This window comes from Schistocerca serialis, chromosome 2 (assembly GCF_023864345.2).
Source record: "Schistocerca serialis cubense isolate TAMUIC-IGC-003099 chromosome 2, iqSchSeri2.2, whole genome shotgun sequence".
NCBI classification, from domain to species: domain Eukaryota; kingdom Metazoa; phylum Arthropoda; class Insecta; order Orthoptera; family Acrididae; genus Schistocerca; species Schistocerca serialis.
The window spans coordinates 1,026,209,137-1,026,235,467 of NC_064639.1; the positions used below are offsets into that span (position 1 = coordinate 1,026,209,137).

General features: G+C 41.1%; 1 protein-coding gene across 1 annotated transcript in view; it reads right to left on the minus strand.

Moving 5' to 3' along the window:
* The window catches only part of LOC126458438 (DNA polymerase alpha catalytic subunit), a 263,548-nt gene that overhangs the window by 208,018 nt on the left and 29,199 nt on the right, over nucleotides 1–26,331 (minus strand). The window contains exons 5-8 of the mRNA XM_050095493.1: nucleotides 22,704–22,781; nucleotides 20,128–20,239; nucleotides 18,568–18,684; nucleotides 10,880–11,028 (exon numbers count right to left, since the gene is read on the minus strand). Coding sequence (XP_049951450.1) covers nucleotides 10,880–11,028; nucleotides 18,568–18,684; nucleotides 20,128–20,239; nucleotides 22,704–22,781 — 456 coding nt within the window. The remainder of the gene's footprint in view (nucleotides 1–10,879; nucleotides 11,029–18,567; nucleotides 18,685–20,127; nucleotides 20,240–22,703; nucleotides 22,782–26,331) is intronic.

The following is a 26,331-nucleotide window of genomic DNA, read 5'->3' on the forward strand; positions in this document are numbered from 1 at the left end:
CACTCGGCTCCGTACCAAAGGCCCGCAGTCAGTCCTGTCAACGATGCTGCAGATGGTGAGCTCTGCTTTCATCCCGCTGGTGAGACTGGCAGTCTTCACCAAATCAGATAGCCGCCAGAAGCCAGAGAGGATTTCCTCCGATCCATAGTGACACACATCATTGGTGCTGACATGAGCGACCACCTGCAGATGGGTGCACCCTGTACCCTTCATGGCATCCGGAAGGACCCTTTCCGCATCTGGAATGACTCCCCCCCACTATGTACACGTAGTGCATATTGGTTTTCTTCCCCTCCCTTGCAGGCATATCCCTCAGGGACCCCATTACACACCTGACGTTGGAACTCCCGACTACCAGTAAGCCCACCCTCTGCGACCACCCGAATCTTGCAGACTGAGGGGCAACCTCTGGAACAGGACAAGCAGCCATTTCCGGCCAAAGATCAGTATCAGCCAGAGACAGAGCTGAAACCGGTTCGTCAGAAAAACTGGAGAGGCCTTCCGTTGAGCCCTCAGGAATGTGTTTCGCCTCCTGCCATACCTCGAGACGACCTCCCACTCTACCATGGGTGAGGTGTCAGCCTTAATGTAGGCAGTATCCTGGGCAGCCACAGCCGTAGTCCGATCGGGAGATGCGTGGGACGAGCTGGCCGTCCCCGACAAACCCCCGTACGGACCCACACAGCGATGCCCATTGGCAACAGCCTCAAGCTGTGTGACCGAAGCCAACACTGCCTGAAGCTGGGAGCGAAGGGAGGCCAACTCAGCCCGCATCCGAACACAGCAGTTGCAGTCCTTATCCATGCTAAATACTGTTGTGCAAAGAATGTCTGAACTAATCTACAGAGAGCACAAACAACGCGACACAAAATTTAAACTGTTATTAAAATACAAGACTGCCTAGTAAATGCAGTAATGCTGCTACTTGCGCACTGCTGATACACTGCTCGGCGGCAGAAGGCTAACTGTACTGTCAGTAACGTACAAAGACTATTTGAAAGAAATAAAGTAATGACAAACGACTACCCGACTTTACAAGTCACAGATATTAAAATGCAAATCTGCCCCTGCTAATTGCACAACTACACAATGATTTGATGGATTTAAATAAACAAGTTCACTAAGAACACTCAAACAAATTTACAACTTGACTACTACACTTACATGAACGCTAAATAAGCCACTTGCTGCTACTTGCGCACTGCGCAGTGCTGGGAAGGATAGGGGGTAGGACATTTTTCATTTCAGGGCACAATGAAAGGTAGTTGAAACCATGGCGGAGAATGTGATTCAATTGCTCCAGTCCTGGGTGGTACTGAGTCACGAGGGGAATGCTCCTCTGTGGCCAGATAGTTGGACTTTGGGAGGTAGTGCGTGACTGGATAGAAAAAGCACAGAAGAATTGTTTTTGTATGAGGTTGGAAAGGTAATTATGGTTTGTAAAGTCCTCAGTGAGAGCCTTAGCATATTTTGAGAGGGACCGCTTGTCATTGCAGATGCGATGACCACAGGTGGCTGGGCGGTGTGGAAGGGACTTCTTGGTATGGAATGGGTGGCAGCTGTTGAAGTGGAGGTACTGCTGGTGGTTAGTCAATTTGATATGGACGGAAGTATTGATGTAGCCATCTATGAGGTGGAGGTCATCTAGGAAGGAGGCTTATTGGGTTGAGTATGTAAAATTAGAGAGATTCGAGCGCGCATGGAGGCTTTCCGGCAGTCTTTCTTCCCGCGAACCATAAGCAACTGGAACAGGAAAGGGAGGTAATGACAGTGGCACGTAAAGTGCCTTCCGCCACACACTGTTGGGTGGCTTGTGGAGTATAGATGTAGATGTAGAGTGGGACCAGGTGAAGTAAATGGGGAGAAGCGGTTGAGGTTCTGGAGGAATGTAGGTAGGGTGTCCTCACCCTCGATCCAGACCACAAGGATGTCATCGATGAATCTGAACCAGGTGAGGGGTTTAAGACTCTGGGTGTTTAGGAAGGATTCCTCTACACGGCCCATGAATAGGTTGGCTTAGGATGATGCCATGCGGCTGCCTGTAGCCGTACCCCAGATTAGTTTGTAGGTAATGCTTTCATAGGAGAAGTAATTGTGGGCGAGAATACAGCTGGTCATGGCAACTAGGTAGGCGGTTGTCGGATAGGAATCTATCGGGCATTGGGAAAAGATAGTGAGCAATACAGGTAAAGCCACGAGCATTAGGGATGTTAGTATAAAGAGAGGTGGCAACAGTAGCGATGAGCAGGGCACCATGAGGTAAAGGAACAGAATGACCTCCTCAAAGCCAACCAGCATGGTTTTCGAAAACATCCATCATGTGAAACCCAGCTCGCAGTTTTCTTACATAACATACTGAAAGCTTTGGATCAAAGCAACCAAGTAGATCCGTGATTCTCGACTTCCAAAAAGCATTTGACTCAGTACCGCACCTACACTTATTGTCATAAGTATAATCATATGGGGTACCAAGTGAAATTTGTGTCTGGACTGAGGACGTTTTGGTAGGGAGAACACAACACGTTATCTTGGATGGAGAGTCATCGTCAGATGTAAAAGTAACTTTGGGTGTGGCCCAGGGAAGTGTGATAGGACCCATCCTGTTCATGTTGTGTATTAATACCTCGCAGGCAACGTTAATAGTAAAAAGTCAGGCTTTTTGCAGATGATGCAGTATTATAATGAAGTACTAGCTGTGAAAAGCTACATAAATATTCAATCAGAAGATTTCAACATGGTGCAGATATCGGCAACTTGCTCTAAATGTTCACAAATGTGAAACTGTGCACTTCAAAAAATGAAAAAAATGTAGTGTCCTATGAATGTAATATCAGTGAGTCGCTGTTCGAATCTGGCAGCTCATGCAAATACCTGAGTGTGATAGTCTGTAGGGATATGAAATGGAATGATCACATAGGTTTGGTCATGGGTAAAGCAGGTGGTAGACTTCGGTTTATTGGTAGAATACTGGAGAAGTGCAAAAAGAGATTCTTTACAAATCACTAGGGTCACCCATCCTAGAATATTACTTAGTGTCTGGGACCCAAATCAGATAGGACTAACAGTGGATATTGAAAGTATACCAAGAAGGGGAGCATGAATGGTCACAGGTTTGCTTAATCCATGGGAGAGTGTCACAGAGGTACTGAAGGAACTGAAATGGCAGACTCTTGAACAATCCCAAGAAAGTCTATTAATAAAGTTTCAAGAACCAGCTTTCAATTATTACCCTAAGGATATGCTATAACCCCCTAGATATCGCCCATACAGGGGTCTTGAGGATAAGGTTAGAATAATTACTGCATGCACAGAGGTATTCCAACAATTCCTGTACTCCTTACGCTACCCTGTACCATGTACCTCACAGAGGTTTGCAGAGTATAGATGTAGATGGAGAATTGTGGAGAGTCAATGGAGGAAATGGTTGGTATCTTTTATATAGGAGAGCAGGTTGTGGGTAATAGGCTGAAGATGTTGGTCTACGAGAGTAGAGATTCTCTCAGTAGGGGCACAGTAACCAGCCACAATGGGGCATCCTGTGTGGTTGGATTTATGGACTTTAGGAAGCATGTAGCATGTAGCAGGTAGGAGTGCAGGGAGTGGTAGGGGTGAGGAGAAAGATGGATTCCGGGCAGAGATTCTGGGAAGGGCCTAAGGATTTGAGGAGTGACTGGAGATCCTGCTGGATTTCTGGAATGGGGTCACTGTGGCAAGGTTTGTATGGTGGATGTATCCGACAGCAGACAGAGTCCTTCTTTCAGATAATCTTTGCGATTCAAAACAACATTGGTAGGAGCCTTTATTCGCAGGCAGGATTATAAGACCAGGATCAGCTTTAAGATGGTGCACTACGGTTCTTTCTGCGGAAGTAAGGTTAGTTTGCATGTTGAGGGATTTGGTGAATGACAGTGAGGCAAGGTTTGAGGTTAATAAATTCTGGAAAATTAACGGAAGGTGATTTGAGGGCAAGGGGGGGGGGGGGGGGGGGGTCGATCATGCTCGGATGAAGGAGCACCCGAGTTAGGCAGGGTTGGTCTTTGGTTATGAGTCTGATTTGTAGGGTTGGTGGCGAAAAAAGAGCTTCCTCTGTAGGGGCCAGAAGAAAGAGAGAAGGTCTTTAACAAGTCCTGTATGATTAAATTTGGGAGTGAGGCAAAAGGTGAGGCCTTAGGAAAGGACTGATATTTCTGCAAGGCTAAAACTTTTGGAGGGAAATTTCTTGACTGTGTTTCGGGTCTGTTTAGGTTCTGGATTGTGTGTGGTGGTGGGAGTGAGTTTTGGAGGGTGAGGTAAATGTAGCAGGTCTGCAAGCCAGGATTTGTCAGTTATGAGGGGATGTGGGGGAGGTTTAGTGGTTGTTGTAGAGGCGGTGGACACTTTCAGTCCGAGGCGGGATTAGGAAGAGTTTTTTGAGGTGCCATTGTGCATGTTGCTCTAGTTCCAGGAGGGAAAGAGTTTCAGTGTATGTTATGGGATCCAGAAATTTGGGATTGCATAGCAGAAGAATTTTATGGATGGAGAGAAGATACTGCAAGGAGGTTTGCACTGAACTGATCCGGTTTTTCAGGACCATGTTGGTGAGGGCTAAGGACTGATGGATTCTGAACAGATGGAGGTCATCGTGGAAGGAAGGGTGGCAGCCGGAGATGGGTATTTGACAGTAAGGCCATTTGGGGGGACTCCATGAGCCAAACGAAAATGCAGGAACAGTATGAAGGACTGGTTTATGGTTAGGGATAAGGGAACATTTCTGTATTTCCTGAATTGTTATTTGACTCTCCACAACAAATAAGGAGTCTGATTAACTCCGTAAGTCCCTTTGCTGACAGAGGTGCGTATAGCAATGTTAGCCACCCCCATGATGTAGATGGAAGGTTCAAGGATCCAAGGTGGTAGGGGGGGGGGGGGGGGGGGGGGGGACTCAAATAACACAGAATTACATCCGAAAAGATTCACAAAAATACACCCAAATACATGGGAAAAATCACGAAAAGGATGAAACAAATGAAATAAGAGGAAACGAGATGAAATCTGACGGAGTACATTGATAGTGAAAGGCAAAAACCAAATGAAATTTGTGCGAATCCACTAAGTGGTCAAAGAAAACATATAATTTTTTTATGTGGGTTGCACGTCTACTGCTTAGCCTCAACCTTTGTTAGTCATTATCCTTATCCATACACCAATGCACCCATCTTTTTCTTCTCTCCTTTTCCGTGTTACACCCCCCCCCCCCCCCGCCCCCCTTCTGCATCTAACCTCCTGACTGCACGTACCTCCCCAACAGGGTAATTTTCTTTAAAAGAGATCAATCTGATGGTGAACTTTTCAGTACATTTACCAAAGCTACTGTGAAAGATATAGAAAATGTAATACAATCATTAAAAAGTAAAACAACAGCAGGATGCGATGGGATGGGCTACCAACAAAAGTGTTAAAAATTAAAAACAGTCTCTAAGATAATTGCACAGCCACTATCTACAATAGTTAACCAGTTCCTTCAAGAAGGTTACTTTCCAGGTTACTTGTATGAGAAACTAGCAAAGAAAAGTTACTATTCAGTAGAAGAATTCATGAATAACAATCTGAAAATTTGAGCAGGAATGAGCAAGTACTTAGGATTGTTAATTAGTAAAAAGTTTGTTACTTTTGACAAAGAATTAATAATTGATTAATTAATTATTCAGCACTGTGTATTACATTACTGATATAAGGAAAATTGGTAACCAGGTTTTTTTTGAGTGGTCTCCTGTACATTAAGTCAATGACTTGAAACTGTATGGTATGATACAATCAACTTCTATTCGAAACATACATTTACTTACACAATTACCGTATTTACTCGAATCTAAGCCGCACTCGAATCTAAGCCGCACCTGAAAAATGAGACTCGAAATCAAGGAAAAAAATTTTTCCCGAATCTAAGCCGCACCTGAAATTTGAGACTCGAAATTCAAGGGGAGAGAAAAGTTTTAGGTCGCACCTCCAAATCGAAACAAAGCTCGTCTAGTTGTAATATGAGACACAATTTAGGTCGAATGAATGACGATACAGCAGGAGTAGTTTGGTTCGAGTCGTAAGCTTAGCAATTACGGTTTACCAGGTAGCCATTGCTACGCGTCACGCGCTCCGTCCGTATTTATACGGATATCCTTCCTTTTTTACGTGCTTTGTCTGGTTTGAATTGATTACTTATTTTTCTTTGATCTGATAAGTCCGTTCTCTTTGTTATAGGTGTTTACGTCACTCCAAGCTGAAAATGCATTACTGCACTGTGTCATGCATTGTTTGTCGCATTCTGATAGTGCGTGTTTACGGCCTGTTGCCGCTCGCGGCGTGGCTTGCTTTTGTGCGCGCTACCGCCTTTTACAAATAAAAAATAGAGAGGAGTCGTCTCATTAGCGAAACATTTGTTGTTACTTACACTACTGCTTTCTTTGATAATGATCAACAAGAACCAAATAACAGATTGCGTATGATAGATGATGTTCTGAACGAAATTTTAGCGAAAATTTAGCGAAAATTTTTCTCCGTTCCAAAATCTTTGCAGGCGCCTCTTTAGTTCATTACATTCTGCACAGAAATTAGAGTCATCTTAGATTTAAAAATCTAGTCAGTTGCCGTGCTTCATTTCTGACTGTATCACTATCAGGCATAAGAATAATACGAATATAAACATGACATGATACGTATATTCTTCCGCGTTTGCTGTTGTCTCACTCTAGTTTCGTAGTTTATTAGGCAGACAGGATTTAAATGAGATAGTAGCAAACACGAAACAATGCATAGCAAAATGTTTATATTCGTATTAATCTTATGGCGAAGAGAATACTACATGTGATTCACAATTCATAAAAGCTCCTATTAACAACCATCTCTTCTCACAGGTAGGAAAAAATTCAGAACGTAGAGTTGGCCATATTGACAAACATCCCAAACAGTCTTGCCAGTCGGATTTTCGTAGTACATTGAAATGCTGCTACATTCGAAGATCAACAATACAGAATTTGTATTTACTTCGTTGGATAATGTACCAAAATGCAGTGGTCGAAATTCTGGGCGGAGGAAAAAGGCTCGTCTTCCACTTTTTTTTTTTTTTAATTTATTTACTGACGCAGAGATTTTGGTGCCAGTATTTATCTTGTGCCTACAAAGCATGCCTGTGTGGCGCTACATATATTCGACGGCAGAAGTTAGTTGTGGCGGAATCCACCAACATTTTTCAGAACTCCCGCTTGCTTTGCACTCGATTCTAAGCCACAGGCGGTTTTTTGGATTACAAAAACCGAAAAAAAAGTGCGGCTTAGATCCGAGTAAATACGGTATCCACTTATGCATGCAATATCAGTTAACTGGTTCCTTTTTTGAATTTACACCCGAAATTGCTATTATATAGTGACAGTCAAGGCCACCATTAATTGAAAGTAAGGTAATACAGTTTGTAGTAGTCAGCTTCCATAAGCAAATCCCAACAAACCTAAAACGCAAAAGCGCTGCAAACTTAATATCACTTTCTATAAGCAGCTTCCTGAAGTAATACAGCTATCTCTCAGGTAAAGCAGGAGGTCAAAATAACTCAGTACAAACAGTTTCACCAATTATTAATATTTAATCATAACGTCAGGATAATTAATTAATCACATTTAACACATGCTGCCATGATAAAATAAGACTTCAGTTTCATATTCATCAGAATAAATGCTATATTTTGCTGTATTACACATAATTTAATGTGGAACAAACATAGTCCCCCTACAAAATTTTCTGCCAATTTCTTACTACACTGCTGATGTCATTGCAGCACATACTCATCTTAATAACCAGTAATAATGTGCAGATGAAGGCTCACATAGTCAAAAATAGTTATGTCTTTAGAAAAGTCCCCATGATGTTCCTCATGATGGACATCATCATGTAAAGCTAAGTCCAAAGAACATCAGTGTAAAAGAGGTGCAGTTCCATACAATTTTGTATTGACAGAATCACTATGTGCAACATAAAGTATGGGCCTCTATATAAAATTTAAATATACTCCATTTTTATTGATTATGGAGTAATATGGTAATAACAAAAACAAGTTTCCAAAATAGTTAATTGCTTTCTAGCATAGAATCATAACATGAAATAGAAAAGGGGCTTCCCATTTTAAAAAAATAAATGTGACCCATTTTCACACATTACAGATCCATATAGCATGAAATAATTTAGTAACCTGCATGCCCCCCAAATCTGCAATAAGTATAAAAACAGTTTTGTCTAAGGTTTATTTTTCATGATATTCCTCTGAAAAAGTTAAAATGGGAAGCTCTGTGTTATATATAAACCAACCTCGAATCATAATTGAATCACAAAACTGTACCTACAGACAATTATATTATAAACCATTTTGAAAAATAAGAATTTGTATTAGCATCAGAGTAAGACTCAAAGTAATGGCACACACAGATGAGACTATTAAAATCCAAGTTCTTAACTCTTGAAGCATTCACGGCTGAGTGCCCCAGTTCAAAGCGCTCCTAAAAAGCAGTGTAGTTCACATAAAACTCAAAAATGATGCTAAAACCCAAATTGACAGTAGTGAGATTTTTGGGATAAATCAAAGTATATACAAATGGGAAACTGAAGTGGTGTATTTGCAGTGTTGGGCAAGTAACTCAAATACACAAGAGACACAAATTGAAACTATATGCAGACCTTTTGGCCAAGAAATGGTGACCTTAAATATACGACTGGGTCCTTCTATTGACCATCGCTCACTCCAAAAATGTAACCAAAAGCTTTAGAGAATGCCTCAGTTTGCTAGGACGTATGTTCCTCAATCATATTGCCATTATTGTAGGAGACTTTAAACGTTGAAAGATCAGTGAAGATAATTGTAGTTTGTAAGAGGTGGGCACGACAATATCCTGTGAAATAAGACTGAATGACTTTCATTTATAATTAAGAAGTTGCTCTACCAAGATGTGGTGTGGAATCAGTTAACTAAATGCTTTCTCTGAAAATTATTTGGAACAATAGTTCAGAAGCCCACTCACAAATGAAGTATATTACACTTAATGGCAGCAAAAAGACCCGATCCTTTCGATGTTTTAAACTGGTATCGGTGACCGTGAGGCAGCTGTAGCAACAATGATTATCACGGTACAAAGGGATAACTAAAAGAAATTGAAAGATTGGCGTGTTCAGTAAACTTCTACAGAAACAATGATTACTTAACAAGAGTTGTAAAACAAAAAACAAGACTATAAACAGAGAAACACTGAATGGAACATATTTAGTTGTCAGAAGGGCAACGCACGAATCCTTCGATGACTAACATAGCACAATCTTATAAAGAGATCTCACAAAAAGCAATGAAATTATGGTCACATGTGAAGGCTAGACACAAAACTTATTGTCCTGACACTCTCGGATTATACAGAAACTGACAATGACGATAGCAAAGCAAAAGCAGAAATTCTGAACTCTGTTTTCAAATGTTCCTTTACAGAAGAAGATACAGAAGTACCACTGCCCTGGTTTAATTCTTGTACCATTAAAGAAATAAGCTGTACAGATATTACTGTCAGTGGCGCTAAAAAAAAGCTGAAATCACTAAAATTGAACATGGGCCACAGTCCTGACTTAATTCCTATCAAATTCAACACAGAAGTTAACCAAATATACTATAGATCCCTTAAAAAAAAAACTGTGCCCCACCGTTGAAAGAAAGCGCATGTCACACTTGTCTATAATAAGGGTAGCAGAATTGATCCACAAAACTATTATCCAACATCACTGACATCCATGTGGTGTAAAATCTGAGATAATATTCTGGGTTCCAGTGCATTAAGCTCACAGAAAATGACCTCCTTCACACCAACGAGAATGGATTTCAAGAACACCAATCATGTGAAGACCAACTCATTCTTTTTCAGGCAACACCACAGGTCACGGCAATTAAGTGGATGCAGTATTTCTTGACTTCCAAAAATAATCTGAGTACCACACTAGTATTTATTAACAAAATAATAATTGTATGGGGTACCAAACAAGATTTGTGACAGAAAATATAATGTAACTGGATAGAGGGGTAAAAAAAACTACAATTAACAAGCTTCCAAAGACAGTGGCTTCTTCTTCTTCTTCTTCTTCTTCTTCTTCTGGCAGCTGGGTTGAAGGAGAAAGAAGAGGAGGAGGAGGAGGAAAAGGATCAATAAGATTTACGAAATGGGGAGAGATGAGAAAAGTTGCCCAGAATCCAATGTCAGGGAGACTTTATCATACGGACGAGAAGGAAAGACGCGTGATAAAATCTGTAAATGGATTGAGGGTTTCTTGGTAGGGATGACACAACATGTTACCTTTGATGGAGAGTAATCAACATATGTTAAAATAACTTCAGGTGGGCCCTTCGGTACGTGAAATGGGATCCGGAGAAGTAGAGGCAGATAAATATTAAGCATTCAACACAGATGCATGGATTAACACACCAGATCCCTTAAACGAAAACTCCAAAAAAAATTTCTCTTATTATTTTTTATGTAAAATACATGCCACGTGTAGAAACAAAGTGAGGAATAAATTAAAAGCCATAAATTTTGACTAACCAAGCACTGTTTAACTTCAGCATGTTTCATTGTTAAAATATTCCGTAATAAAACACAACCGAGTACAAACGTGAAGCCATGCTTATGAATGGTATTTTAAACATAAATTACAGTCAAAGCCTGCTGCATATATGAGCTGTAAGTTGCTCATCTTCCATCATTACCAATTTTTCCATTGCACGTTCACAACAAGTTACACGGACACTTCTTTTTGTTTTTTATGTAATTAATACCTTTAATTGTATGTTTCAAAAGTCCATTTTGCAACAAAAGGTACATCAGCCACAAACCTGAAATTCCTGTCTGTTGAATCCGGTTTTTCCAAAGGTAGCTCAGGGACTTTAGGTTCACATGCTGCAATATTACTTGTTATATTGTCTTCAAAACCTTTCTCAGTGCCATTTTCTTTTATATTAAAGGAATCACCATCATCAATCATCTGTAACAAAACAATTGTTAAATTTAATCAAACAATGAAAAGTCCAGGATGGAATAACAACAATATGAAAAGGACAGATTGCTAATCACTTTGAAGAGGCATAAGGTTGCAGACAGGCACAATAAAAAGACTACTAATCATGTAAGCTTTCATATAATTAAGTCCTTCTCCTGAAATTGTGCACGTGCTCTCTCTCTCTCTCTCTCTCTCTCTCTCTCTCTCTCTCTCTCACACACACACACACACACACACACACACACACACACACACAGATATATATATTCATGCCAGCACAGCTCACACTGCTACTGTCTCTATCAGTGACTACAATATAATGGACTTGGTTATGGAACAGGACACTCTACAAAATTCACTTGGGATCTGGCTGAAATTGTATGCGACAGCTCACTGAGTTACACAAATGCATTTCAAATAACTGTTGTCCCATTTCTTCTTTTTGCATTTAGAACCCACGCATAGCTACAGGACACATCACTATTAACCTCCATTTGAATAGAGGCATCAACTTCCGCAATAGGCTTTTTGAGATCTGAATCAAGGGGGAAAAAAAAAAATTGAAAGTGAGAGGTAGCATGCTCTACATTTTTGCCTCACCTTACAGAATATGCTTTGTTGTTTTTAGCTCTTGTATCTTCATTTCTTTGAGGTAGATACTGCTGTCTCTACTCCAGACCATGTGATCCCCACACACTTACACAGAGCACAGAGATGAACAAATGACTCCTTCATGGGCTGCCTCACCACATTTGTCAGGCGTGGCTTCTCCCTTACATACCAGAAAAGTGTGCCCAAAGAGCTGGCATTTGAAACAGTGCATACAAGGCCTCACATTTAAGTGAAAGAAACCTGCCTTTATATGCTCTAAATTGTTGTTCTACTGACATAAGAATAAAGGAATTTGGTTTGACCACTTCAGTTCATCATCTACCCATTTCACTACATGTTGCATGTCAGTGACATCTTCTTCCTGAGTCAACTCATCTTTCATTTCTTCTTTGGTACTATCTGTAGATCTCCGAACAATACGACATCTTTGCTGTAGTTCAAGGTGTCGTGCAGCTCTATTACAATGGCATATTCCCCGAGGCATTTAGCAGTCTGAAGGTCTGTTGCTTGTTGGGAACTAAGGTCTGTTGATTGTTGGGAACTACAAGTTCCAACCAACAATGTCCTATTTTTAATTGCTTTATGGATTTTAAAGTTCCAGCAATGCTCTCTACATTCTACCAAATATTAACAGAAGTATTCGAAGAATCTCTGTGTCAGGACAACTGGCTACAATAGTCCTTTTTAGGTTTGTTGTTGATACCCACAAGCAGTACACCTATATCACTAGGAGTTGGTAAGTTTAAGTTTGAGGGGTCCATCTCAGTTCCACGAGCAGCTAGGCAAATAACGGTCCACTTAGAGCCATACTTGCTTGGGTACACCTTATATAACTGAGATGTGGCAGGTTCGCCGGAAGTTGACTGCTAACTACTGTTCAGCCTCAACAGCCATGCACCTCCTCAACACAGGTTTTTGCCAACCTCATGATCCGAGCGGTTAAGCCAAGATTCTTGCACCTGGTGACATACAACTTTTCACCGCCACGCCAAACTATCATCGCTGAAGCACGCCCCAGCAAACAAAGGCTTAGCTCCATAGGGTGGTTGCCATTTAGAAAGACAGAGGGCCGTCGGAGGGGTGGGGCCGCGTCCGAGGGGTGGGGCCGCGTCCGAGGGGTGGGGCCGCGTCCGAGGGGTGGGGCCGCGTCAGAGGGGTGGGGCCGCGTCAGAGGGGTGGGGCCGCGTCAGAGGGGTGGGGCCGCGTCAGAGGGGTGGGGCCGCGTCAGAGGGGTGGGGCCGCGTCAGAGGGGTGGGGCCGCGTCAGAGGGGTGGGGCCGCGTCAGAGGGGTGGGGCCGCGTCAGAGGGGTGGGGCCGCGTCAGAGGGGTGGGGCCGCGTCAGAGGGGTGGGGCCGCGTCAGAGGGGTGGGGCCGCGTCAGAGGGGTGGGGCCGCGTCAGAGGGCGCGTCAGAGGGGTGGGGCCGCGTCAGAGGGGTGGGGCCGCGTCAGAGGGGTGGGGCCGCGTCAGAGGGGTGGGGCCGCGTCAGAGGGGTGGGGCCGCGTCAGAGGGGTGGGGCCGCGTCAGAGGGGTGGGGCCGCGTCAGAGGGGTGGGGCCGCGTCAGAGGGGTGGGGCCGCGTCAGAGGGGTGGGGCCGCGTCAGAGGGGTGGGGCCGCGTCAGAGGGGTGGGGCCGCGTCAGAGGGGTGGGGCCGCGTCAGAGGGGTGGGGCCGCGTCAGAGGGGTGGGGCCGCGTCAGAGGGGTGGGGCCGCGTCAGAGGGGTGGGGCCGCGTCAGAGGGGTGGGGCCGCGTCAGAGGGGTGGGGCCGCGTCAGAGGGGTGGGGCCGCGTCAGAGGGGTGGGGCCGCGTCAGAGGGGTGGGGCCGCGTCAGAGGGGTGGGGCCGCGTCAGAGGGGTGGGGCCGCGTCAGAGGGGTGGGGCCGCGTCAGAGGGGTGGGGCCGCGTCAGAGGGGTGGGGCCGCGTCAGAGGGGTGGGGCCGCGTCAGAGGGGGTCACAGGGGTGAGAGGGGTGCACGCATTTGGCTTCATCAAAAACACCCTGAGTGCAACAAGCATTACCACCCCTACCTCTGTAGGTCAGCTACTAGCAAGCAATATGACTGAGTCAGTAGTTTCATCTTTTCACTACCATTTGAAAGTGTTGCTACCATCATATGTTTGAGTGGCATTAAGACATAAAACACATATTATGAGCTTTGTGATAGGTCATTAAACTAGGTTCTACATTGTGTGGAATATGTTTTTTGCTGTCTGCCCTAGTAATTCTCACAATGTACATCGTGGTCATAATCAAACTTTCACTAAGAGGGACCCATGAAAAACAATTGATCATAGGGCAATGACACTTCATGGAAACATTTGCAAGGACATGTAGAAGAGAAATAAAGAATAAACCATTGAAAGAAATACATTTTAATTTTCACATAAGAGGGTAACATTTGTAAATTGCATAAATAAAAAGTGGTAATACACACTGATCACAAGCTTGGTTTTGAAAAGACTTGGTTTACCACAAAGAACTCCCTGTCAGTTTCCTACAGCTGTTAATTTCTTTTGCAGTTCATCTAGTGCTTGTCTTCAAATGCCTTAAATACGTAATTCATTGACTGGTTCTATGACTTCACCATTAATTTGTAATATTTCACTTTTAATGTGTTCATTCTACATTATTTATTCTTGTTATTAATGGTTTTAAGGCCTGCTTTCAGCAAACTTGCACTACTAAGTTTTTCCATTTATTGCTTAAGTTTATCTCCATTACAGGCAAACAATATATCATCATTAGTGAAATGGAAGTGGTTCATGTATGGTCCAACCTACAACTGCCTTGTTTAATAATTTGATAATTTTCTCAAAGATTTCTGATAACAGTTTTAGTGATAAGTAATTTCCTTGCCAGAGTCCTCTTTCAGTTCTGAATTTGTCACTACCCCAATGAAGCCTAAGGGAAGAATATACCTGTCCCCATACCTATTTGTCTCTCCTCCTCAAGTAAAGTACAAATGCAACTGCAGGCTTTCATGAACAGTATTTACATCCTTGGACTGAATTTACTTATATGGGCTTTACTACTAAATATAACAAAGAGCAACCCTTCCAGCTCCATAACACATGCCAATGCCAACACCGTAATCTAATGATCCCACTATTCCATGTCTACATAAAAACAGGTCAGCTCGTCAAGTTCAAAAACCAACAAAAAAGGTATTTATAGCCTCTGACAATATCTTCGGTATTAGGAGACAAAAATATTTCTTAGTCTATACTGTAATGCCCGCATAACTACAATCATTAAGAAAGGAAATAATAATTTCAAAAAGTGGGATTATGCTATGTAATCCTCTGTGTGTCTATCAGCATTATTAAGATCCTGACTGACTGATTTAAGAGATTGCAGCAATATCAATGTTTTATAACACATTCTCAGACTTCTTGCTGCATCAATACAGTGTAAACTTCAAGGTTTCAACAATACCTCCATCGTCTTCGTCACGAGCAACTGACTGTCAAAACTGCTTATATAGCCCATAGGTGGTTTCTGATTGGTTGTAATTACGTAATGCCATAGCAGATGGTATCAACATCTGTGCTGGTAGTGCCATCACTCCAGCCATAGTGTGAACATTGCAACTAATTTCTCTGGCTATTCTCTGCATTGGGAGCTCACTTCCATGTACCACTAGATTGATCCACTATTATGGTTGAAGATCTTATTTCTACAGCCTCTTAACGACAGAGTCCCAGTACGTAGAAGCCCGGGACAAAACTTTTGTTTCATTAATTAGTATTTTATGTTTGTTTGTGAGGCTGTGCTCACCAACTGCAGATTTCTCCAGTTCTCAATTTTTGATATGCTGTTGATGTCCTGCACAGCAGTCAGAAATGGTGCGGATGAACTGACCGATATAATTGCTTCCACATTCACAAGTGATGTTGTCAGCCTTGAGACCCCTGGGATTCACAACATCCCTTAAGAGTACGAATGCAATTACACTGGTTAGTCAACAAACACCATTTCTGACTGCTGTGCAGCTTATCAGAAATTGAGAACTGGAAAAATCTGCAGTTGCTGAAATAGGCTCACTAACAAATATAAAATACTTTTTGATGAAACAGTCATTTTGTCCCAGGCTTCTACAAAATGGAATTATTAATTAAAGAGGCTGTAGAATAAGAATGTGTGAAAAGATTTTCAACCATGACAGCACATATAATCTTGGCGCTGCATGGAAGCAAGTTCTCGATGTAGAGAAGAGCCACAGACATTCGTTGCAATGTTTACGCGACAACTGAAGTGGTGGTACCAGCAGCCCAGACACTGACACCATCTGCAATGGCATTACCTAATTACTAATCAATCAAGTGCCGTCTGTGGGCTATATAAGGCCACTGCAGCAGGTTGTTACCCTACCACCACTTCTATTTAAATGAAACAATATGAACAAAAGGAATGAGGAAAAGCATCAAGAGGAGCATTAAAGTAAGGAAAACAGAGTAGGAGAACGGAAATAGGTGTTCAGTGCCCTGTCAACATTGCGGATCACATCCCCTTCCAGCAGATTAGAGTGGCTGGAAATAAAAATACAATCAGGATTCTCCATTTTACCAACTGTATTTAAAGGGAAAAAAATCACTGCAATGAGCTACAATGTAAACACACTGAATAACAAAATAGAACGTTCCACTTACATTCAAAAATTTAACGTCTGAATAGAGTGATTTTTTGGGTGATCTGAATTTATTAGCGAACCAAATTATATTAATAATCACATTTGGTCTTTTACTTGTGAAAAGGCGGGAATTTAAGGAGATGGGACCTGGATAAACTGAAAGAACCAGAGGTTGTACAGAGTTTCAGGGAGAGCATAAGGGAACAATTGACAGGAATGGGGGAAAGAAATACAGTAGAAGAAGAATGGGTAGCTTTGAGGGATGAAGTAGTGAAGGCAGCAGAAGATCAAGTAGGTAAAAAGACGAGGGCTAGTAGAAATCCTTGGGTAACAGAAGAAATATTGAATTTAATTGATGAAAGGAGAAAATATAAAAATGCAGTAAATGAAGCAGGCAAAAAGGAATACAATCGTCTAAAAAATGAGATCGACAGGAAGTGCAAAATGGCTAAGCAGGGATGGCTAGAGGACAAATGTAAGGATGTAGAGGCTTATCTCACTAGGGGTAAGATCGATACTGCCTACAGGAAAATTAAAGAGACCTTTGGAGATAAGAGAACCACTTGTATGAACATCAAGAGCTCAGATGGAAACCCAGTTCTAAGCAAAGAAGGGAAAGCAGAAAGGTGGAAGGAGTATATAGAGGGTCTATACAAGGGCGATGTACTTGAGGACAATATTGTGGAAATGGAAGAGGATGTAGATGAAGATGAAATGGGAGATACAATACTGCGTAAAGAGTTTGACAGAGCACTGAAAGACCTGAGTGGAAACAAGGCCCCTGGAGTAGACAACATTCCATTGGAACTACTGACGGCCTTGGGAGAGCCAGTCCTGATAAAACTCTACCATGTGGTGAGCAAGATGTATGAAACAGGCGAAATACCCTCAGATTTCAAGAAGAATATAATAATTCCAATCCCAAAGAAAGCAGGTGTTGACAGATGTGAAAATTACCTAACAATCAGTTTAATAAGCCACAGCTGCAAAATACTAACACGAATTCTTTACAGACGAATGGAAAAACTAGTAGAAGCCGACCTCGGGGAAGATCAGTTTGGATTCTGTAGAAATACTGGAACACGTGAGGCAATACTGACCTTACGACTTATCTTAGAAGAAAGATTAAGGAAAGGCAAACCTACGTTTCTAGCATTTGTAGACTTAGAGAAAGCTTTTGACAATGTTGACTGGAATACTCTCTTTCAAATTCTAAAGGTGGCAGGGGTAAAATACAGGGAGCTAAAGGCTATTTACAATTTGTACAGAAACCAGATGGCAGTTATAAGGGTCGAGGGACATGAAAGGGAAGCAGTGGTTGGGAAGGGAGTAAGACAGGGTTGTAGCCCATCCCCGATGTTGTTCAATCTGTATATTGAGCAAGCAGTAAAGGAAACAAATGAAAAATTCGGAGTAGGTATTAAAATCCATGGAGAAGAAATAAAAACTTTGAGGTTCGCCAATGACATTGTAATTCTGTCACAGACAGCAAAGGACTTGGAAGAGCAGTTGAATGGAATGGATGGTGTCTTGAAGGGAGGATATAAGATGAACATCAACAAAAGCAAAACGAGGATAATGGAATGTAGTCGAATTAAGTTGGGTGATGTTGAGGGTATTAGATTAGGAAATGAGACACTTAAAGTAGTAAAGGAGTTTTGCTATTTGGGGAGCAAAATAACTGATGATGGTCGAAGTAGAGAGGATATAAAATGTAGACTGGCAATGGCAAGGAAAGCGTTTCTGAAGAAGAGAAATTTGTTAACATCGAGTATAGATTTAAGTGTCAGGAAGTCATTTCTGAAAGTATTTGTATGGAGTGTAGCCTTGTATGGAAGTGAAACATGGACAATAAATAGTTTGGACAAGAAGAGAATAGAAGCTTTCGAAATGTGGTGCTACAGAAGAATGCTGAAGATTAGATGGGTAGATCACATAACTAATGAGGAAGTATTGAATAGGATTGGGGAAAAGAGAAGTTTGTGGAACAACTTGACCAGAAGAAGGGATCGGTTGGTAGGAGATGTTCTGAGGCATCAGGGGATCACCAATTTAGTATTGGAGGGCAGCGTGGAGGGTAAAAATCGTAGGACGAGACCAAGAGATGAATACACTAAGCAGATTCAGAAGGATGTAGGTTGCAGTAGGTACTGGGAGATGAAGAAGCTTGCACAGGATAGAGTAGCATGGAGAGCTGCATCAAACCAGTCTCAGGACCAAAGACCACAACAACAACACATCCAACCAAAAATTATACACATATTTGTATGTGAAAAATACTTACAGCAAGTGCACTGCTGTCAGGGAAACCATCATTTGAATCAAAGTCTTCAATAATCTGTGACTGCATTTGTTGTTCTTGCTGTGACTCTAGTTGGGAAGCATCAACAATTGTAGTGTCCTGAAAAAAATTAATAGGTACTTAGCCATTTAGTGGAGTCCTGTTGTGGCAATCTTTTGATTTCTACTCCTCTCCATAGTACATGTTTTACACTAAAATTTTTGGCCGTACATATGACGTCTTTGGCATCTTCTTAACACTGCACAGAGTTCATCATCATATTCTGTAAGGCAGGCTCAAATAAGTAGATTTTTTAATACACTGTCACAAGAAACCATGAAAATGACAGAACAGAGCAAGGAGAGGCTGCTAGGAAGGGGTGTGAGTACAGGATGAGTGAAGTTAGGGTCTTGGGGCAAAGTAGAGGGTGTTGGGCAGGCTATTAGCAGAGATTGAGGGAACATTCCTGTAAATCTCCTGGGCTCAAGCTTTGTTAGCTGCCTGCCCTACATCTACCCTGCCCCAGAACCCTAACTTCACTCATCCTGCACCCATACCCTCTTCCCTTCCATTCGTCACCCCCTCCCAATTCACTCTTCCACATCATCATGTCATATTCATCGTGTGCTAAATGAACACACCAGTGCCAGGGCCATGTTCCATTCGTATCCTGTGTACACGCCACATTCTATCCCCTGCACCTAATGACTATCTATCAGTCATCACAACCATAAGCCAACCTTCTCTGCTGCTCACCGCCTCCTCTGTCCCGTCATCCCATCCAACTGACAGAACTACTCATCCCAGCACAGTGTTTTCGGCCCACACAATGTAGCAGCACAAGTGTGTGTGTGTGTGTGTGTGTGTGTGTGTGTGTGTGTGTGTGTGTGTGTGTGTGTGTTCTAATTTCCAACATTGTATTTTGAAAAGGTAAAACATTTTGATCAGTGGCACTCACAGATATTTTCAAAGGATTTTGGAATACGTCAATCACACCCCAACATGAAAACTTGACTGGAAAGGTATCAGCTGATGCAGTAGCACTAGATTTTAACCATAGCACTGGCACATCTACAATTGTTATGGTTTTTGTACAACTGTTCCAGTTTTCATACAACAGGTACTAAAATAACTAAACCAAAGTAAAAACAACATTCAGACAGATACCAGTCCAAATTACTTACTTAATAAATAACTAAATATGAATTGATTCCTGGAATGTATCATGCAATACTGATTCATTGAACTTTAACTTTTTAGTGTTGAATCTGTGTTTTTATAATACAACAACAACATGGCAAACCATAGCTAAGAATTCAAAAGGGTTACTCAGCTGAGAATGTCATTGATTTGCATTTGTGATACGTGATTAACTTAGCAGACTCTAGGTTTCAACACTATTGGAGAAAGCCATGTCTTAACCAGAATTCACAAATATACAGAACAGCCTGCCACCCTCTCCCTTTCCAGTTACACTTAATGGATACATATCTTTTTTAGGTTTAATTTTGCTTTAGTTTCATTCATGTAAAGCTTGTAACTCAAACAGCAGAAAACACTCACATCATCAAAATCATCAATTTCTTCATCTGTCATCTTCTCTAACAACTGAGGATTAATCCTGTCAGTCCTTTCATGCACAGGAGGTGTGGCTGAAATTATAACACGAGCTTTCCTGGAAAAAGAAGGAAATAAAATTATTAGTCAATTGCATTTATAGAATGCTACCAGATACTCTTGGTTGGAATGTGAACAACAAGTAAAACATTATTCACAGAGATGTGATGTCTGGAAGAAGTGGAGACTGAGGTCAGAAGAAAGGCAGGACCAATGAAGCTCACCGTGTTCTGCCAGTGGACCATTAAATGTGTTATTGTTTACTGATGACCAAATGAGGAAATAGAAGGTTGATGGTGATAATCACATAAAAGATTACACAATTGCTACATCAGGGTTTTTGTAATCATGGGGCTGCTATAAATGGTGCAGTGTACACCATGTCTGGAATGTAACAGAATGTGCAGGATAAAAGCGTGGGACACATCTTGACGCTGCATCTATAATAGGGATTATTAAATGTGGACTTAAAAACTGCTCCTCTGCCCCTTACTCAAGTGTGTGTGTGTGTGTGTGTGTGTGTGTGTGTGTGTGTGTGTGTGTGTGTGTGTGTGTGTCGAGCACATGCTTACAGGACTGAAATTCATTTTTGTTTGCATACCAACTCTCTGTCCACATTATGCCTTCCCTAATGACATTTTTATAATTAAAATGCACCACAGACAAAATTTCAAGACTACCTATTGCAAATATCTATACTTTAAAAGGACAATTTATTCTGAACTGGGTTTGCTGATGGCTAGGGACCAGAAAACATAGCATATATTTTTGACAAAAATTCGTCTCTATTTTTTGCAAAATTCTATTTTTGTCAAATTCACATGTTTTCTTTCTTTGTAAATGATTATATGCACAAATTTAAAAGGTTGTCACTCTAGATGAGTGGAAGACAAACAAATTACTAGTTCTTTGAAAATGTTAAAAAAAGTGCTGATTGGGAACTTTTTGCTGGAATGTGTGCATTTGCAAAAACTTCAACACCTATTTCTTCCAAAATGGCCTTTCTTTTCTTCCTTTGGCTGCATTTAAGCTTTCGAAAATGATTGTTCTGTTGAAAAGCAGCAGCATTTTCCCTCCATTTAAGTGACTGCGTCTCCGATATAAGGTGTTTCTGAGCATTATTTGTCTTTTCCCACCGTATTTGAAGATTAAAAAGCCTGCAGACTACTAATTTCAACCTTTAATGGGCATTCATAGCCCTATGACACATGCTTCACAACGCTACAGACAGAACTGATGTGGCACTTAGCATACAAGTAGGACAGAACATATGGCAACTAGATTTTAACGTTAGGGGAAGAACTTCGGCACCGTTGAAAAATGTCACAGTTTGTTTTCCAGTCGCTATAGTACAGACAGCTAGCGTTATAGGCTACAGTTGCAAGTGGCCACAAGAGTAAACAGACTAGAATTTTGACAAGCACAGAGGAAGATGCAGTGCAGGGAAACAAACCCCACCTCCATTTTGCTGGGGAGCAGCCCAGAGAGGAACTGACACACTGTCACAAGAATCACCAATCTCTTCTGGTGTTGTAAGTCATAAATGAAATCCTTGACGGACCAGGACTAGTCACTTCTCTTATTTCAAAAGAAGAAAAGAAAACAACGAGCAACACACAACACAAAGCATTCTGGGATAGGTGCCGTGCAACTGCTTGTTGAAGTTAGCAGAGTATTGTTAACAACACAGTTACGACCCGACTTCTAGCCGTATTCTATGCACTGCAGAACAAAACATCCACTACCTAATTTACTACGTTAAAACTGAGCATATTACACAATCTTTTGAGCTTTAGCTAACAAACATCTGTGTTTCCTTCTTATAAAATGCTAGGTCTCATGGTTAAGTACTAAGTTGCATCATGTGACATGTAACTTAAACAGACCATTCAATCATCCAAATTGGCATGGCACTATAGCATTGAGCACACTGATACATCATTGCATTCATACACTTTATTTTGCAAGTAGGTTCTGGCACATATTATCTTTCCAAATTGTGCTTCGCCAGATGATGTACGATGCCAGTAAATGCTTACATTTTCAATATTGTACGCAGATAATAAAGCAGTTTCAAACTATCTCTGATAAATAGCTCATCTAGATACAATTTGCTATGAAACCATGTATTAAGTAATTTCACATCTCCGCATTTTGAGGCAGAACTCGCATGTATTTCGCATTTATCACAAAATGCGATTTTTTCCGGTCCCTACGTGTAACATACAAGTTGGTTCTATGAGGAATCACAGCTGTTTATTCAGTGAAAAAAATACTCACTTGAACAGAACTGTAAACTCAAGGAGTTAATGCAGTAAACATCTGGGCCTAAAGTTTGGATACAATTTAATATCATGTCCTACGACCAATAATCTTAACACAAATGGAATTATAGAGGAAGTATCAGCAAGCAGAAGCGAAAAAAATTACTCTCTAAATAACTGACATTTTTGTATATAAAACACTTATATATGGATAACCCACAAAAAATACATGTTTTCATGATCTTGAACGATACTCACTTAGGAGATTGCTTTTTTCCCTCTGGACACTTCAGGCGTCTTGTGGAATCAGCTTCAGAAAATGATTTCAAATGGCTCCTAAAGGCACATAGAAAGTTCAGATTACTCATAAAATATGTTTAAATGGGTTCAAATTAGCATATTCATGCCTACAACAAGCAGACTGTTACATCTTGAAGGACAGTAAGGTAATATTACAAATACACAACTAAAGTCCTAATACTACTAATCAACAGCAGTAATAAGACCCTATAGTTCTCCACACCTATTCTATGACTTAATTAATAAAAACTGTAACAATTTAAACCTATTCCCCATCAAACAGTATGATCTACCAAATAATTTATATTACAGTTTCCATCTGAGACCCCAGTTTCACTATAAATTCAATATAAAATGTATTAGGTGGGTCAAATAAAACTGACTCAGGAAATATTTACAAGACTGACATGGTGTTTAAACACTTTCCAGAGAGTTAACAATTTTTATTTGCTACAGAGCTGGTTTTATGCCATTTTGCCACTAACTTTTGCATTACAGGCTTTGCTGGAGGTATCGCCAAAACACTTCCATATTACTCTGTTTGTGCAAAAAATCCCACACACGTTTTCCAAGAATTGTGCTTTGCATAACACTTTACAATGAACACTTGTCATTTTATTGTTAGCACTTTTCTGTGCAGTTTTCTACTAGTCAGTATGCAGATCTGCTCCTCTCACTCACTCAAATGTAATGATACAGTGAAGCACACGTGGCAGAGCATGGAGGAGGTGTGCAGCACTGTCACATGACGGTAACCAATGGGGGTATCAAAATCACTGTTTTCATATTTTTCTGTGGTGGGCAGTTCTTTTCATTAACAAGGATCAGTTCTGCCTCAGTCTTATAAATAGCATCTGGGCCAGTTTTATTTTGACTAAAGTTGATTTGCAACTCCCCTAACACTAGCACTTCAATTTCTGTAATTTTTACACCTTATGATGATCAGCTGTCTTTATACTCATTTTGATATTGCAGAGCCCAGTTTGTCAGACAGGGTATAAGTGTTTTGACAGCAGGTATTTTCCAGCTCATACAGTACATTTTACTTAATCTGTAACTTCTTTGAGTCATGCCACATCTTCCATGTTTCATACCCATTGCTACATGTTTCCCACCAGATAAAGAGGTAATCATGTCTTAAAAGGTCATCTGCCTTACTGTAGCTATGTTACAGAATGCTAAGCAAGATTTGAATGACAAACCAGAGCTGACCCCCTTGTAAACTGTGTGAATTGAGTATTTCCTTTTGCAAAAGATTTTAATTGGATTGAAATTAATGATCAGCTAATGGCATCAACTGTATGTGCAATATTCTAATTTTATGTGCAAAAACAGTCACCCTTAAATAGCTCAGAACTGAAGCGAGATTGATGGTTCAAATTCAGTGGACAGTCTAAGATAAGTTTTGACAGTTTGAAAAAGCTGTGCTGCATTTGGAGTTTCCGTGCAATTAAAAAACACCTTTTTTATGGGAGGTTTTTGAAGCACATCACTTGTATACTTCAAACTTGTACGAAATCAGTTCAAACTTTTCACAAAGGTAGATAAATGGATAAAGTCAAAACGAATTCTTTTTATCCAATAATCTTTATCTGTTGTCGAGATATAATGGTTTAAAGTCAAGCTAAATGTAGCACATAAAATTCATCTTATGTGAATTGAATGCGTGAAAACCATTTAAAATGAATCAAATAAAATAAATAAAATATAGGTTACTACAACAACATTGAAAACTTGGTTTCAAAAATTCAGCTTTACTCATATTCTAGTGCAAAAAAATGCATTTTGAGTGTTTTTTAATGTGAATCATTTCTACATTTCAAACTTGTGCAAACCAGTTCAAATTTTGTAAGAAGGTAAACAAATACATGTAATTAATGGTCGTCCTGTTGTTTTCTGAAAGCTTTGTCCATTGTCCTGATATAAACAACATCATTCAAAAGAAAAGAAATAACTTATACTCAATCAGTCATTGTCCGAGTCAACGAAAATCTACATCAGTTGCCAAGCTAGGGTGATCTAATTGTAGGGAAAAAAAGAGGGGGGCAAATATGTCCCGGGCAGAGTTTGGGATGTAAAAGAAGTTTTGGAATTAGTGGAGCTTCAGTACTTGGATAACAGTTCAGGAATACGCAGCACCCAAAATCCCAGCAAGGGTAGTGATGTAAACAATCAGTGTGTTAGGCAACAGACTAGTGTTTCACTGCCCAGCTGTTTTTCACTCTGCAGATTGCCAAGCACAAAATATGCTTGCACATGAGCAGTGGTGTGTCAGTGACTTTGTTCAACAGAGGCCCATAAGAAATATCAGCCAAGCCCCAAGCTACATAAGTTATAGTCAACTCTTTCTTGTTACAGTGGACATTTGCAGCCTACCTGTCACATTTCATAACATGACAAAGACAGTTTTGTTCCCAGTTTTGTGCTCATGTGGAAGTGAAAATATTTTGGTATGGACTCCTTTGATCTGTTTGGCTTGCACATTCAAGACAATATTCTCTCTGTGAAACTCACTATGCCTAAAGACTGGGTAGGTGAACTTTGTGATGAATTTAGTGACTTTTCCAAAATGGCCTAGGCAAAGATAAAAATGTTGATTGATTGATTAATTGAGAAGGTTTATGGGACCAAATGGCAAGGTCATCAGTCTCGCAATTCTGAAGTTATTAACAGAAGAAAGAGCTTCGGCTAAAAATGAATGGGTCCAGTCAGGTGAGTCAAATTATATAATAATGAAGTTAAAACACACAGTAAAAGGCATAAAAGTGAGACCAAATTAAAAAACCTGAAAAAAGAGCATTCTTTCATGGGGGAGTGGTCATGGGGGACCAGACTGAGAAGACATGAAGAGAGGTCCCAACCACAACCACCTTGCCCTGGTCCAGGAGGAAAGCAAAACCTTATATCTGTAAATAAAAACCACTTTCACAGAGCAAACTGGGGACCAGTAAAACTGTCCGTGAATTGTCTGCTAGTATTAAAATTAAGGAATCTAGAAGCACGAAGGGCCAAAAGAAGGGGACATTCCACCAATACGTGGGATACGGTCACAGTCTGGCTCTACAACCACATTGTGGTTGGTTGGTTCATTACACAGAAGGAAACAACAGGTGAGCCTGATATAAGCAATGCATAAGTGGCATAAAACAGTAGACTCCTTCTGTCCTTCTGTGAGGAGCGGAAGGAAGCGTGCCACACTGCAATAGACTCCGTGATTGTACAGCATTTATTACTGTGAGCAGTAGTGCACCAGACGTCATTCCACTTTTGGGCAAAGAGAGATTTGACAGAGGTCCACATATACACAACTGGAATCATGGAAGGGAATGGGGTTTAAGTACCTGCTTCTCTAGCCAAATGGTCAGCCAGTTTATTCCCCATGATGCCCAAGACTTGGGACAGAGAGAAAGACAACTGAGCAGGCGGCACGGCCAAGGGCAGAGGTCATGGATAGCAAAGACCAAAGGGTGATGAGAGTAGCATCAGTTCGACAGCCTGCAGGCTACTCATGAAGTCGGTACAAATTAAAACATTGTGGAGAGAGGGCTGAGAAACAAAATGGAGGGTTCTATGAATGGCTAGGAGA